General features: G+C 41.2%; 1 protein-coding gene across 4 annotated transcripts in view; it reads left to right on the forward strand.

The window, feature by feature from the left end:
- Positions 1 to 13,598, forward strand: part of CEP350 (centrosomal protein 350) — a 166,158-nt gene that overhangs the window by 22,723 nt on the left and 129,837 nt on the right. For all 4 annotated transcript variants that reach the window (XM_034778216.1, XM_034778219.1, XM_034778217.1 and 1 more), the window contains exons 2-5: positions 1,490 to 1,575; positions 3,016 to 3,059; positions 4,615 to 4,729; positions 5,849 to 6,020. In XM_034778216.1, the coding sequence (XP_034634107.1) occupies positions 1,503 to 1,575; positions 3,016 to 3,059; positions 4,615 to 4,729; positions 5,849 to 6,020 (404 nt within the window). In that variant the 5' untranslated portion in view covers positions 1,490 to 1,502. The remainder of the gene's footprint in view (positions 1 to 1,489; positions 1,576 to 3,015; positions 3,060 to 4,614; positions 4,730 to 5,848; positions 6,021 to 13,598) is intronic.

Raw genomic sequence — 13,598 nt, forward strand, 5'->3', positions numbered from 1 at the left:
TTGCCCCAGGGGCTAACGACAGCCTGGAATCCGGGACAGATTTCCAAATCCATGCAGGGTGAGATGATCGTGGGGGGGGGGGGAGGGAGCTGTGGGGGAGGCAGAGGGAACGGGGTCAGGGGGGCTGTGGGCAGTGGATTGAGGGTGAGGGGCACAGGGGAGGCTGAGGGAACAGGGTCAGGGTGGGGGCCGAGGGCAGTGGGTCTGAGGGGAGCTCCCCGAGAGGGACCTGCCAGGGGCCAGGTGAGCCCAGCAGTGCTTACTTGGAGCGGCTCCCAGGAAGCATCCAACAGGCAGGTCCCTCCCAGTCCCTCTGGCCCCTTCCTAGGGGAGGGTCGAGGGGAGGGGGCAGGGGCGGGGGGGCTTTCTGCCTGGCACCCGCTGCAGCACGCAGCGGAGCGAGACCTCCTCGCTGCCTCTCTGGGCAGGGGCAGGGCTGCGCTCTGCAGGCTCCTGTCGGCTGGGCGGTGGGCACCGGGAGCTCAGCTGCGCACTGCCCAGGGTCCAGGGAGGAAAGGTGAGTGGCGCCGGCTTGCCGCGGTCCCCCTCATATAGGGTGACCAGACGTCCCGACCAATGTAAGGTCGGGATGCGGGACAAGTTCCCTAAAATCGGGACTGTTCCGATAATATCAGGACGTCTGGTCACCCTACTCGTTAAGGATAGCTTCTGACTGTTTGGGTTTAGAGGGAGTACTTGGATTCATTAGCAGACCTATCCAAGAAACTGCTTTGTGTGTTCTTCTGGCCTTTAAATCATGTCCTCTCTCTGGAGCTTTTGGAAAGATGTCACTGAATATTGAGTCTTCTTGCGTTCTTTTAAAAAAAATTTGTCTAATTATTACTTTTATTGTCATGCTTCTAGATCTCAGTCAGATTTCAGACCCTTATTTCTTTTAAAGGCTAAGGTGGCACATAATGTGTCAGTTGTTCCTTTCATTCATCCATTGGCAGGGTCAGACATTTTCAAAGCTTTTCAAAATTCTCTAGGGATGACCCTTGACTGTGTTTTATTTCTTCAGTTCCCTGTTAATGTAGCCTCTTTATCAGGGGTCGTCTTATCATTTCTGCAAACTCAGTGGAGCGCTTGTTGCTGTAGACTGACAGGCTCTTCCTGTCTTTCTATATTGAAATCTGTTATAGAGTTAGAGGCCTTACCTCATACCTTCCTGGATTTTTGTCTCTGGTCACCTTCAGCCTCCTTTGTAAACATTCTTATTCACAGTGTCTCCTATTGTCAATGGTAGTTCATTCTTGTTCCTTTTTAAGAGAATTACAAGCTTTAGTCGCCTTTTTGGTCACTCAGTGTTGCCTGTCTGATCCAACTGGTGATGTATATAGTGTCAAAATGTAATTTGGAGGTAAAAAAATCTTCATTTCTTATTGATCAAGATAACATTTTCTTTGGTCTTATTGATCAAGATAACGGATATATTTATTCACTCTTATTTTGTATACTTTTGGTCCTTAGTGAATGTTTCTGTTTGTAGGTAAACTAACAGGATGTGGAGCAACAAATCGAAGGAGGTGCCTTTACAAAACCCAAGGCACACTCAGAACAGGGATTCCCTCAGAGGTATGGATTTGCTTTGTTGTATCGCTTTACTTTAGAAGCAGTTTTATCCTAGATAGTGTAATATTTTGTATTGTATTGTAAATTTTGTAGATATAATTTGTCTTAATTGAGTCAAAGGCTAAAACCATATCTAACATAAGAACGGCCATACTGGGTCAGACCAAAGATCCATCTAGCCCAGTATCCTATCTACCGACAGTGGCCAATGCTAGGTGCCCCAGAGGGAGTGAACCTAACAGTGATCTCTCTCCTGACATCCATCTCCACCCTCTGGCAAACGGAGGCTAGGGACACCATTCCTTACCCATCCTGGCTAATAGCCATTAATGGACTTAACCTTCATGAATTTATCCAGTTCTCTTTTAAACGCTGTTATAGGCCTAGCCTTCACAACCTCCTCAGGCAAGCAGTTCCACAAGTTGACTCTGCGCTGTGTGAAGAACTTCCTTGTATTTGTTTTAAACCTGCTGCCCATTAATTTCATTTGGTGGCCCCTAGTTCTTGTATTATGGGAACAAGTAAATAAATTTTCCTTATTTACTTTCTCCACATCACTCATGATTTTATATACCTGTATCATATCCCCCCTTAGTCTCCTCTTTTCCAAGCTGAAAAGTCCTAGCCTCTTTAATCTCTCCTCATATGGGACCCGTTCCAAACCCCTAATCATTTTAGTTGCCCTTCTCTGAACCTTTTCTAATGCCAGTATATCTTTTTTGAGAAGAGGAGACCACATCTGTACGCAGTATTCAAGATGTGGGCGTACCATGGATTTATATAAGGGCAATAAGATACTCTCCGTCTTATTCTCTATTCCCTTTTTAATGATTCCTAACATCCTGTTTGCTTTTTTGATTGCCGCTGCACATTGTGTGGACATCTTCAGAGAACTATCCACGATGACTTCAAGTTCTTTTCCCGATTCGTTGTAGCTAAATTAGCCCCCATCATATTGTATGTATAGTTGGCGTTATTTTTTCCAATGTGCATTATTTCACATCTATCCACATTAAATTTAATTTGCCATTTTGTTGTCCAATCACTTAGTTTTGTGAGATCTTTTTGAAGTTCTTCACAGTCTGCTTTGGTCTTAACTATCTTGAGCAGTTTTAGTATCATCTGCAACCTTTGCCACCTCACTTTTTACCCCTTTCTCCAGATCATTTATGAATAAGATGTGATAAGAAACTCAGCTTCACTTATGTAACTCTTGTTAACTTGGATTTTTTTTTTAAATATAGTTTTTAAAGAAAATCATAATATTGCATTGCTATGTTCTAATGATGCTGTCTAATAATTACCCCATTCACAGGAATTTCATAGTTTGGGATGAATTCATTAAAAGGAATTAGTTAGTGAGCCATGCAAAATGTTTTGTTTCATTGTGTTACTTGAATTAATAGGAAACTTGTTTTTATTCTTTTATTTTTGTTTTGTGAGATCTAACCACAGCCTGGGATACTTTTTCTCAAACTAAGGCTACAGTAAGTATAATTTTTTCTAGATTGAAATCAGTTAATGGCCACTGCAGTTTTATTGAATGCCTTATTTTCCCCATAGTTTGATGGTTATAAAAGTAAAAAATGGGGTAGGTGGTTGGGGGCATGAAGATGATGGATGTTCTTATTGCTTTGGACCGCAGTTCTGACAATGTAACTTAGTGCTACAAGAAGCTCAGTACCAAGGTTAATGAAAAATCAGTCTTGCTTGGCTACTATAAAACTAACACTGTTATTAATGAATAGTATTGTTTATGTCAGTCAGAATGGTATAACGAATGTATGGGTAACTTGTGTTAAATAGTTTTGTAATTTCTTTTTAATTATTGCATAAAAGATGTAAATCTTAACTAGAATCTTGTGATATCTTTACATTGAGGATTTTAACTAATATTAAGTATTTATTTATTTATATTATTATAGTGCCTAGGAACCCCAGTCATCGGCCAGGACCCCTTGGTGTTAGGCACTGTACACAAACAGAACAAAAAGACAGTCCATTCCCCAAAGAATTTACAACCCCAGAAAGCGCATAAGCTGCCAACTGGTAGTTCTGTAGTAATCCTGGGCCACCAAATTACATGTCAGCTTTCACCAAACTGAATATTATAAAGAATCTTGCTCCTGAAAACCTTAGTTAGGGCTAGTAAATATCAAGGCCAAGGTTTTTCAAAAGTGACTAGTGATTTTGGGTGCCTAATTTTGGGATTTTAAAGGGTACTGGTTTTCAGAAAGTAATGAATGCCCATCCTCTGAAAATCCAGATCCCTTTACAATGTCAAAGTTGGGCACTCAGAGTCACTGCTTACGTTTGAAAATCTCCCAAATCCCTGCAGGTGTGAGCTGTAGAGTGAGATACCTCTATTCATCATTTTAAAGGAACTAACTGTCCTCTCCTTACCTACTGAGATTCAGAGATTGGGGCTGTTGAAGCAATATACATATGTTTCATAGTTCCATATGTTCTGCACCAACCATAGAATTACTACCATGATGTGTGAATTTAAGCTATATATTCATGATGCAATGCTACATTTTCTATAAACTGGGGTACAGTGATATCAAGATGCTAAATTTCTTTGGTAACTTAGGGAATTTCTCTGTTTGTTCATTACCCCTCTCATTTTTAATAGCTGAGTGAAGTGGTATAATTTTATATGTGGAATCCTATTTCATGTTACCTCTAGAGTAGAGCATTATAGAATAGTGTGTTTTCGTTCTTAGTGTTTATGTTTCAATGAGGCCAAGTGTTAAGACCTTTGGCATTTTGTATAATTCTGTTGTTGGCAATGACCCACTTATGGAAACAGATTTAGTGAACAGAACTTAATTTGAATAATCTTTTTTGTACTAATCTTCTTAATCTAATGTTTCTGGTCACAAGACTATACAAGTTTATACCACCAGACTTTTAAAGCTGTTCTTGCCTGTAATTGTTTCTTACTATGAAAGTGAGAGGAGTTCTGTACTTTTTTTTAAAGTTGTATCCTCGACATTTAAAAAATGAACCTGAATATTGTTTTGTGTCTTGAAATTTTAGTTGCGTCATATTGAGAATAAACTGGAGGTAGCGCCTACCAGCACAGCAGTGTTTGATTCTGTCATGGATGCCAAGAAACCCTCTGCCAGTGCTACCAGGAAAATAAGCAGGAAAGGTGTGTATTACTTAAAAGATTAATTATATAGGGCAGGGTAAGAATAAGTCTTTCTGAGTAGTATCATTTTTATTTTTTTAATCCTCTTTTCTCAGTTTCCTTTGTTTATGAACTTGAGAGAAAGTTGGAGCAATGTTTCCCTTCTGAATACATTGTCTTGGAAAAAAAAATATGCTGCGTATCTGGTGATGGTATTTGGAACTCACTAGAAAGGTGCTTTGCTGCAACTTGTGCTTGCCATAGTCTGTTACCGTGTTTCTACGGCATTCCAGCTAACAGCTACACATGCTGATGGCTGGCTCCAACAGTAGTATTACATTGGAGTGACCATCTAAATTTTTAACATTTCTTTAACTGGTTAACTTATTTTAATAGTTTCACAACACTCACTTTCAAGGATAAATGCCCTTATATTGCATTTTTAGAGTGATTGTAATCATGACAACAAGGCTACGAAAAGAGGAAAAATCATATTGTCTAATGCTACTTTTAGAACTTAAATCACTTATGAAAAAATATGTTCCTATTTGCAGAGTGTGTTTTCCTCATCTCTGTTTAGCCCCTATGGTTAGTCGTAATTTAACTCATTTGGCATTCTCATAGGTTTTATATCAGGGGTTCTCAAACTGGGGGTCGTGACCCCGCAGAGGGTCGCAAGATGGTTACAAGGGGGTTGTGAGCTGTCTGCTCGGTGGGGCTGACATCCCCGAGCCCCCATTAAATTAAATTAACCCCCCATTTTTAATTTATGGGGGGGTCACAGTCAGAGGCTTGGCGTGTGAACGGGGTCACCAATACAAAAAGTTTGAAAACCACTGTTTTATATTGACATGTCAGAGCAGCAAGAAAGCTGGTTGGATCTCTATATTTCTCTGATTCAATCAACTCTCTCGGGCTTAATCATTTCCAGTTATGATTTTTTAAATATTCTTTTAGAAATTTTATATGACGAACTAGTGCAATGATTTGCTTGAGTGTTTACCACTTACTCCTGGTAGCTTGAAACAGCTTGCTGGTGAAGAGAAGGTGATAACTTAAGTGCTATTCTTGAGCACTAATTGAACCCAAGGAGAACTGCATTCTAAACCACTCAGCCCTATGAGCCTTCTCTTCCTGCAGATGGTAGGTACCTAGAGGATTCCTTGGTTTCTGCTTCAGCCTCCAGGTCCTCCAGCCAAAATAAGTCACGCAAAGAGAAGTCCTCCCGCAGTCCTCTTCGAGCTACAACTCTGGAGAGCAATGTGAAAAAGAGTAGCCGTGTGGAATTTCGTGAACCCTTGGCTTCATACAGGTTAGTGCAAGAGAGAACTGACATTTACTGTGAAATACAGAAACTGGAACAGAGCTGTTGCCAATGTTCTTATGAACACTTCAGGACTGGGTTTATTTTTTTCTGCCAACAGGTGGAGAATGAACAAAACCTCTTGGTTTTAGATTGAGCAAGTATAATGTCTTGTGTTGCGTAAGGGGCTTTATCATCCATTTACAGGAGGATGGACACAATGATCCAATAGGTCTCTTATGTCTTTAACATCAGTGATAATCCCACCCGATATTTGGAATATCATAAAAGTTTTGTATTTGTTCCTGAAAATGCATTCTTGTTCTTCTCCTGCTTCTGCTAACCACCTATAGTAAAATAATATGCTGTAATTCTACTAATGTCTACTAAATCCAAGCATTTCATTCTTAGTATTGAGGCAAAACATTTGTTTTTAAAGATCAGGGAGCTATCTTAACTGGGATTTTTAAAGGGGTTTAAGTGGGTTAGGAACTCTAGTCCCTTAAACTGTTCTGAAAATTCCAGCCCTAATGATTACTAGTCAGTTCTTGTCATCAGGTTTGAAAATACCTTATTGTATGCTTCCTATTTCCCAGAAGCTAATTCATGGGAATTTGTTGGTATTTTCTTCCTACATAAATGAAAACGTGATTAAGAAGTAATTTAATTTTGTTCACACTATTGATTGGTGCTTTAAAATGACAATGAAATAACTAGATTTTTTTTATTACCTGTTTTTAGAATCCACCTTTAAAAGATTGAAACCAAAACTCCTACTATTTTCTTATGACAACTTGTTTAAAAGGCTGCCCTTAACAGAGCTGCCACTCTTTACCAATAGTTTAATTTTCTATACAGTGTACAGAATAAGCCAAAGAATCTTCTTCAGCACTGGTATTGCAAATGATATCAGAAAGACTGAAATGTTTTATTTAAGTGATGAATTGCTGTTGCAAAGCCAGCAGAGGAAGTACAAAGCATTATTACAAGTCATAGGGAATTAGTAGCTATTTCTTAACTTCTTGGCAATGGTGATAAATTTAAAAAACAACTTTTCCTACTTTTGATTCATCTTAGAATCTTTTTTCTAATGTATAATATTGGTGATGTAGAAAGAATGTTTTCTATCTTGATACATTTTTTTCTTTGCTCTTTTGAGGACTTCGATTGATTGAGGACCAGCTCTTTTATTATTGCCATAACCAACAGAACGTGACACTTCATTTATTTTTGAACATCATAAGTAATGATAAAGTTTTTCTTGGCTGTTGTCATGTATTCGTGTAATTTAAATTTTTTAACTTCCTTGACATTTTACTTGTGGAATTTTTGCAACCTGTTAAGTCAGCAAACAAGCTGGTAAACTTGGAGTCTTTAAAGAAACACCTTTAAAATTGCATAGGAGAGTATTGAACAGCAGGGGATCACTGACCCTATTGTAGGGAACACTCTGTCTGTCTTTCTGTCTGTCTCTCTCACATGCGCACATGTGCAGAGAACCTTGCTGACTTTAAGAAAATATTGGTTGGGGGCAGTTGGAAGGTGTGTGGTGGGGAGAAATACTTAATGATTATAATGTACCCAGAAACCTAAAACAAGCTTGTCACTGCAGAGTTAGTTTGGTTAGTACTGAAGATTTCTGAGACTTGTAACATTTCACCATAAGTCCTTCATTACTTTTTTTTCTCAGTTTGTGGCAAACCTTGGCCCTAGTCATAATGAATTACTTGTTTAAATTGATAACGTGTAGGATTTTTTAAAGTGCGGAACCTCTGCCTAACTCAGATCCCACTGAAGTCAATGGTAAAACTCCTATTGACTTCGGTAAGAGTTGAATTAGGCCACCACTGACTGTTTTTTTTAAATCCTACCCTTTATCTCTTTCTTTATAATGGGCCCAGGACCAATGTTCTCTCAGTACCAGTAGAAATGAAACGTAAGCAAACATAGAACTTCTATCTTGCCTGCAGGCTCCTCATTCCAACTGTGGATTTTCCTCCTTGGCTACATAGGAGGCAGAGTTGGACCTGTCAGGCTGGGGGCTCTTTTTCTAATTAAACTGCTCCTGTTGTTAGTTCCCCATCTGGAATAATTCTTTCCTTGACATCAGTCGCTTGGTGTAAAAACAGTGTATCAAATTGTTTGACTTCAAATGCAGGGGGGAAAAACACAAGCAGATGAACTCTTAATCAACCTAATATCATTTCTCATTCAAATATACTTAGATATAAAGAAGTCTAAAGTACAGGAAATGAAAAAGACTAGCTTTTTACATTGTGAAGATTGTAAGATCAAGTACTCAAGTCAGGGCATTCAAATTGTTATGCTTGTTCTGATAATGTTAATTCTGTCCTATTGCATGTCCTGTATACTTTTATGATATACATTACTAAGAGTGTGATACTTGAAGGTCTGTATTTAACAGGGGAAAGAGAAATAGAAAATGCTGTGTGTGTGCAATGTTATGCACATGGCTTCAAAAAGCTCCCTTGAACATATACTTGCCCAAGGACTAAGCCTACTAGCCTAGATGAAATATAGTGTCACCTCAGTACTCCTGCCATTGGCACATATTCAACCGCTCTTCTATAAACCTTAAATAAATAAATTCTGCCCTCATAGTGCGCACACATCCTAGAATACTAAAGGAGCTGACTAGGATATCTGAGCCATCAGCAAATCTTCAAAAAGTCATGGAAGCCAGGAGAGATTTTAGAGGACTGGAAAAGGGCAAATATAGTGCCAATCTATAAAAAGAAAACAAGGACAATCCAGGGAATTACAGGCCAGTCAGCTTAATTTCAGATAATGGAGCAAATAATCAATCAAATTGCAAACACCTAGAAGATAATAAAGTGATAAGTTACAGTCATCATGGATTTGTCAAGAAAAATTCTGTCAAACCAACCTAACAGCTTTCTTTGACAGTAACAGTCCTTGTAGATGGGGGCAAAGCAGTAGATGTGGTGTATCTTGACTTTAGCAAGACTTTTGATACTGTCTTGCATGACCGTCTCATAAACAAACTAGGGAAATACAACCTAGATGGAGGGTGCATGATTGATTGGAAAACTGTTTACAGAGAGTAGTTACCAGTGGTTCACAGTCAAGCTGAAAGGGCATATCAAGTGGGGGTCCCATAGGGATTGGTCCTGGGTCTGGTTCTGTTCAATATCTTCATTAATGATTTAGATAATGGCACAGAGAGTACACTTATAAAGTTTGCGGACGATACCAAGCTGGGAGGGATTGCGAGTGCTTTGGAGGATAGAATTAAAATTCAAAATGATCTGGACAAGCTGGAAAAATGGTCTGAAGTAAATAGGGTGAAATTCAATAAGGACAAATGCAAAGTACTCTTCTTAGAAAGGAACAATCAATTGCACACATACAAAATGGGAAATGACTGCCTAGGAAGAAGTACAGTGGAAAGGGATCTGGGGTCATAGTGGATCAAAAGCTGAATATGACTCAACAGTCTAACACTTGCAAAAAAAAAAAAAAAAAAAAAAAAAGCAAACGTCATTCTGGGATGTATTAGCAGGAGAGTTGTAAGCAAGACACGAGAAGCACCGTATATATTCGTTCATAAGCCGAATTATTTTAGTAAACGGAAGTACCAGAGAAGGGGGTTGGCTTATGAACATGTATAGAGAGGGAGAGGTGGGACACAGCCCCTCCCCCCAACAGAGGGAGCAAGGAGAGGCAGCACAGCCAGCAGAGACAGAAGGGAAGAGGTGGGGCCAGAGGCTCTCTGCTTCTGGCCACGCTGCTCTCCCCCCAGCCTTCGAAGCAGCTGCAGCTCCGGGACTGGGAGGCTGCAGCCGTGCCGCTCAGCCCTGCACCCCAGAGCAGGCTGTGGCCGCGCCGCCTGGCCCGCTGGAGCAGGCTGCGGCTGCGCCGCCCGGTCTGGTCTGCCGGAGCAGGCTGCGGCCGCACTGCCCAGCCTACCGGAGCAGCTCCAGCCAGGCCAGAGACATCCTCCCAAGATAAGGTGGGAAGGGATGGGATGGGGAGAGTGTGGGGGTCCCGGGCTAGGGGTGGGCTCATGTGGGGGGTGGTCACAGGGGTTACTCCCTGACTCCCAGCTTTTCCCACCCACCCAAAAAAAATTTCCCCACCAGTTGCTGTCCCAGCCCATCAGGGTAAGCAGCTGGAATACCGGGACACTTTGTTTACTTAGGTTTACCTCTGTGCCTGCGGATGCTCAAGGTAAACAAACCATCTCGGCCCACCAGTGGCTAATCCTGTTGGCCCGGGAGCCAAAGTTTGCTGACCCCTGAATTATTATTTTCCATTTTTACTTATCCATTTTGGGGGGGTCGGCTTATGATCGAGTACATATGGTAATTCTGCTCTATTCTGTGCTGATTAGGTCTCCACTGGAGTATAATGTCCAGTTCTGAGCGCCATGTTTCAGGAAATTGGAAGAAGTCCAGAGGAGAGCAACAAAATGATTAAAGGTCTAGAAAACATGATGAGGGAAGACTGAAAAAATTGTGGTTTTTTTTTAGTCTGGGGTAAAGAAGACTGAGGGGGGACAGGACAACAGTTTTCAAATACGTAAAAGGTTGTTACAAGGAGGAGGGAGAAAAATTGTTCTCGTTAATCTCTAAGGATAGGAGAAGAAGCAATGGGATTAAATTGCAGTAAGGGAGGTTTAAGTTGGATATTAGGAAAAACTTCCTGTCAGAGTAGTTAAGCACTGGAACAAACTGCCTAGGGAGATTGTGGAATCTCCATCACTGAAGGTTTTTAAGAGCACATTAGACAAGCACCTGTCAGGGATGGTCTAGATAATACTTGGTCCCTGCTTTGAGTGCAGGGGACTGGACTAAAAGACCTCTCAAGGCCCCTTCCAGTTCTGTGATTCTGTAGGTTTTTGCAAACAGGGCTGCTAACAGGGAGTTTCGCAAGGGAGTTCTCCAGGTGAAGGAGGAGCAAATACAGCACCCTTGGGGTAAGTGGCTGTCTGTAGTTTGTGTTTGGAGGTTACTTGCTGTGTGCTGAGCTTGTGTTTGTCTGTCCGTTTGTTTGGTTGTTTGAAGGACCATGTGCTGTGGCTGGCAGTTGGAAGCTGTGAGCTACAAAGTAAGGTTTGAAAGCTAGAAGCCTCTGTTAATTGGCTGAGCCTTAGTGGGCGGGGCTGTCAAGAAGGCCAGGGCTTTATAAAGCAGTGAGCAAGCGACCCGACCAGGGAGCTTTGCGACCAGGGCTGCTATCAGGGAGTTTTGCAAGGGAGTTTGGAAGGGGAGTGGGAAGGGGGCAAGGTTCACTTGCCGTTCTTTAAAACCTATAAACTAAACTACATTCAAAACTTCTTGATTTAAACAAAACCCTTTCATTAACTTAGGTAGCTGTAGGAGAGAATGCAGGCAGAAGCCCAGCAGCAGAGTGGGAGCTATCCAGTTTATTGCGTTGAGTGCAGCATGTATGATTACCTGCCCTGTGGGCAGGTGGCGTATGTGTGCATTTGGTGCAAGGAGCTCCTGGCCCTCAGAGACCGCGTACGGGCTTTGGAGGCCGAGGTGGCAGAACTGGAGGAGCTAAGGGAGGCAGAGAGGTATGTTGATGAGGCTTTCCAGGACACTGTAGAATTGTCCCACCTCCGGTTAGACAGCCCCTGCACTGGAAGGGACCTTGAAAGGTCATCGAGTCCAGGCCCCTGCCTTCATTAGCAGGACCAAGTACTGATTTTGCCCCACATCCCTAAGCGGCCCCCTCAAGGATTGAACTCACAACCCTGGGTTTAGCAGGCCAATGCTCAAACCACTGAGCTATCCCTCCCCCCCTATCTATTATCGACCACCTAACCAGGATAGTGATAGTGACGATAAAATGCTAAGGGAAATTAGAGAGGCTATCAAAATTAAGAACTCAATCATAGTGGGGGATTTCAGTTATCCCCATGTTGGCTGGGGACATGTCACCTCAGGACGAAATGCATAGACAAAATTTCTCGATATTTTAAATGACTGGTTCTTGGAGCAGCTGGTACGGAAACCCACAAGGGGAGAGGCAACTCTCGATTTAGTCCTGAGTGGAGTGCAGGAGCTGGTCCAAGAGGTAACTATAACAGGACCGCTTGGAAATAGTGACCATTATATAACAACATTTAACATCCCTGTGCTGGGAAGAACATCTCAACAGCGCAACACTGTGGCATTTAATTTCAAAAAGGGGAACTATGCAAAAATGAGGGGATTAGTTAAACAGAAATTAAAAGGTACAGTGACTAAAGTGAAATCCCTGCAAGCTGCATGGACGCTTTTCAAAGACACCATAATAGAGGCCCAACTTAAATGTATACCCCAAATTAAAAAACACAGTAAAAGAACTAAAAAAGAGCCACCATGGCTTAACAACCATGTAAAAGAAGCAGTGAGAGATAAAAAGGCATCTTTTAAAAAGTGGAAGTCAAATCCTAGTGAGATAAATAGAAAGGAGCATAAACACTGCCAAATTAAATGTAAAAATGTAATAAGAAAAGCCAAAGAGGAGTTTGAAGAACGGCTAGCTAAAAACTCAAAAGGTAATAACAAAATGTTTTTTAAGTACATCAGAAGCAGGAAGCCTGCTAAACAACCAGTGGGACTGCTGGACAATGGAGATACAAAAGGAGCGCTTAAAGACGATAAAGTCATTGCGGAGAAACTAAATGGATTCTTTGCTTCAGTCTTCACGGCTGAGGATGTTAGGGAGATTCCCAACCCTGAGCCGGCTTTTGTAGGTGACAAATCTGAGGAATTGTCACAGATTGAAGTGTCACTAGAGGAGATTTAAGAATTAATTGATAAACTTAACAGTAACAATTCACCGGGACCAGATGGCATTCACCCAAGAGTTCTGAAAGAACTCAAATGTGACGTTACGGAACTATTAACTATGGTGTGTAACCTGTCCTTTCAATCAGCTTCTGTACCCAATGACTGGAAGATAGCTAAGTAACACCAATATTTAAAAAGGGCTCTAGAGGTGATCCCGGCAATTACAGACCAGTTAGTCTAACATCAGTACCGGGCAAATGAGTTGAAATAATAGTAAAGAATAAAATTGTCGGACACATAGAAGAACATAAATTGTTGGGCAAAAGTCAACATGGTTTCTGTAAAGGGAAATCGTGTCTTACTCATCTATTAGAGTTCTTTGAAGTCAACAAACATGTGGATAAGGGGGATCCAGTGGACATAGTGTACTTAGATTTCCAGAAAACCTTTGACAAGGTCCCTCACCAAAGGCTCTTAGGTAAATTAAGTTGTTGTGGGATAAAAGGGAAGGTCCTTTCATGGATTGAGAACTGGTTAAAAGACCGGGAACAAAGGATAGGAATTAATGGTAAATTCTCAGAATGGAGAGGGGTAACTAGTGGTGTTCCCAAAGGGTCAGTCCTAGGACCAATCCTATACAACTTATTCATAAATGATCGGGAGAAAGGGGTAAAAAGTGGGGTGGCAAAGGTTGCAGATGATACTAAAACTGCTCAAGATAGTTAAGACCAAAGCAGACTGTGAAGAACTTCAAAAAGATCTCACAAAACTAAGTGATTGGACAACAAAATGGCAAATTAAATTTAATGTGGATAGATGT

The sequence above is a fragment of the Trachemys scripta genome, chromosome 8 (assembly GCF_013100865.1).
Source record: "Trachemys scripta elegans isolate TJP31775 chromosome 8, CAS_Tse_1.0, whole genome shotgun sequence".
NCBI lineage: Eukaryota > Metazoa > Chordata > Testudines > Emydidae > Trachemys > Trachemys scripta.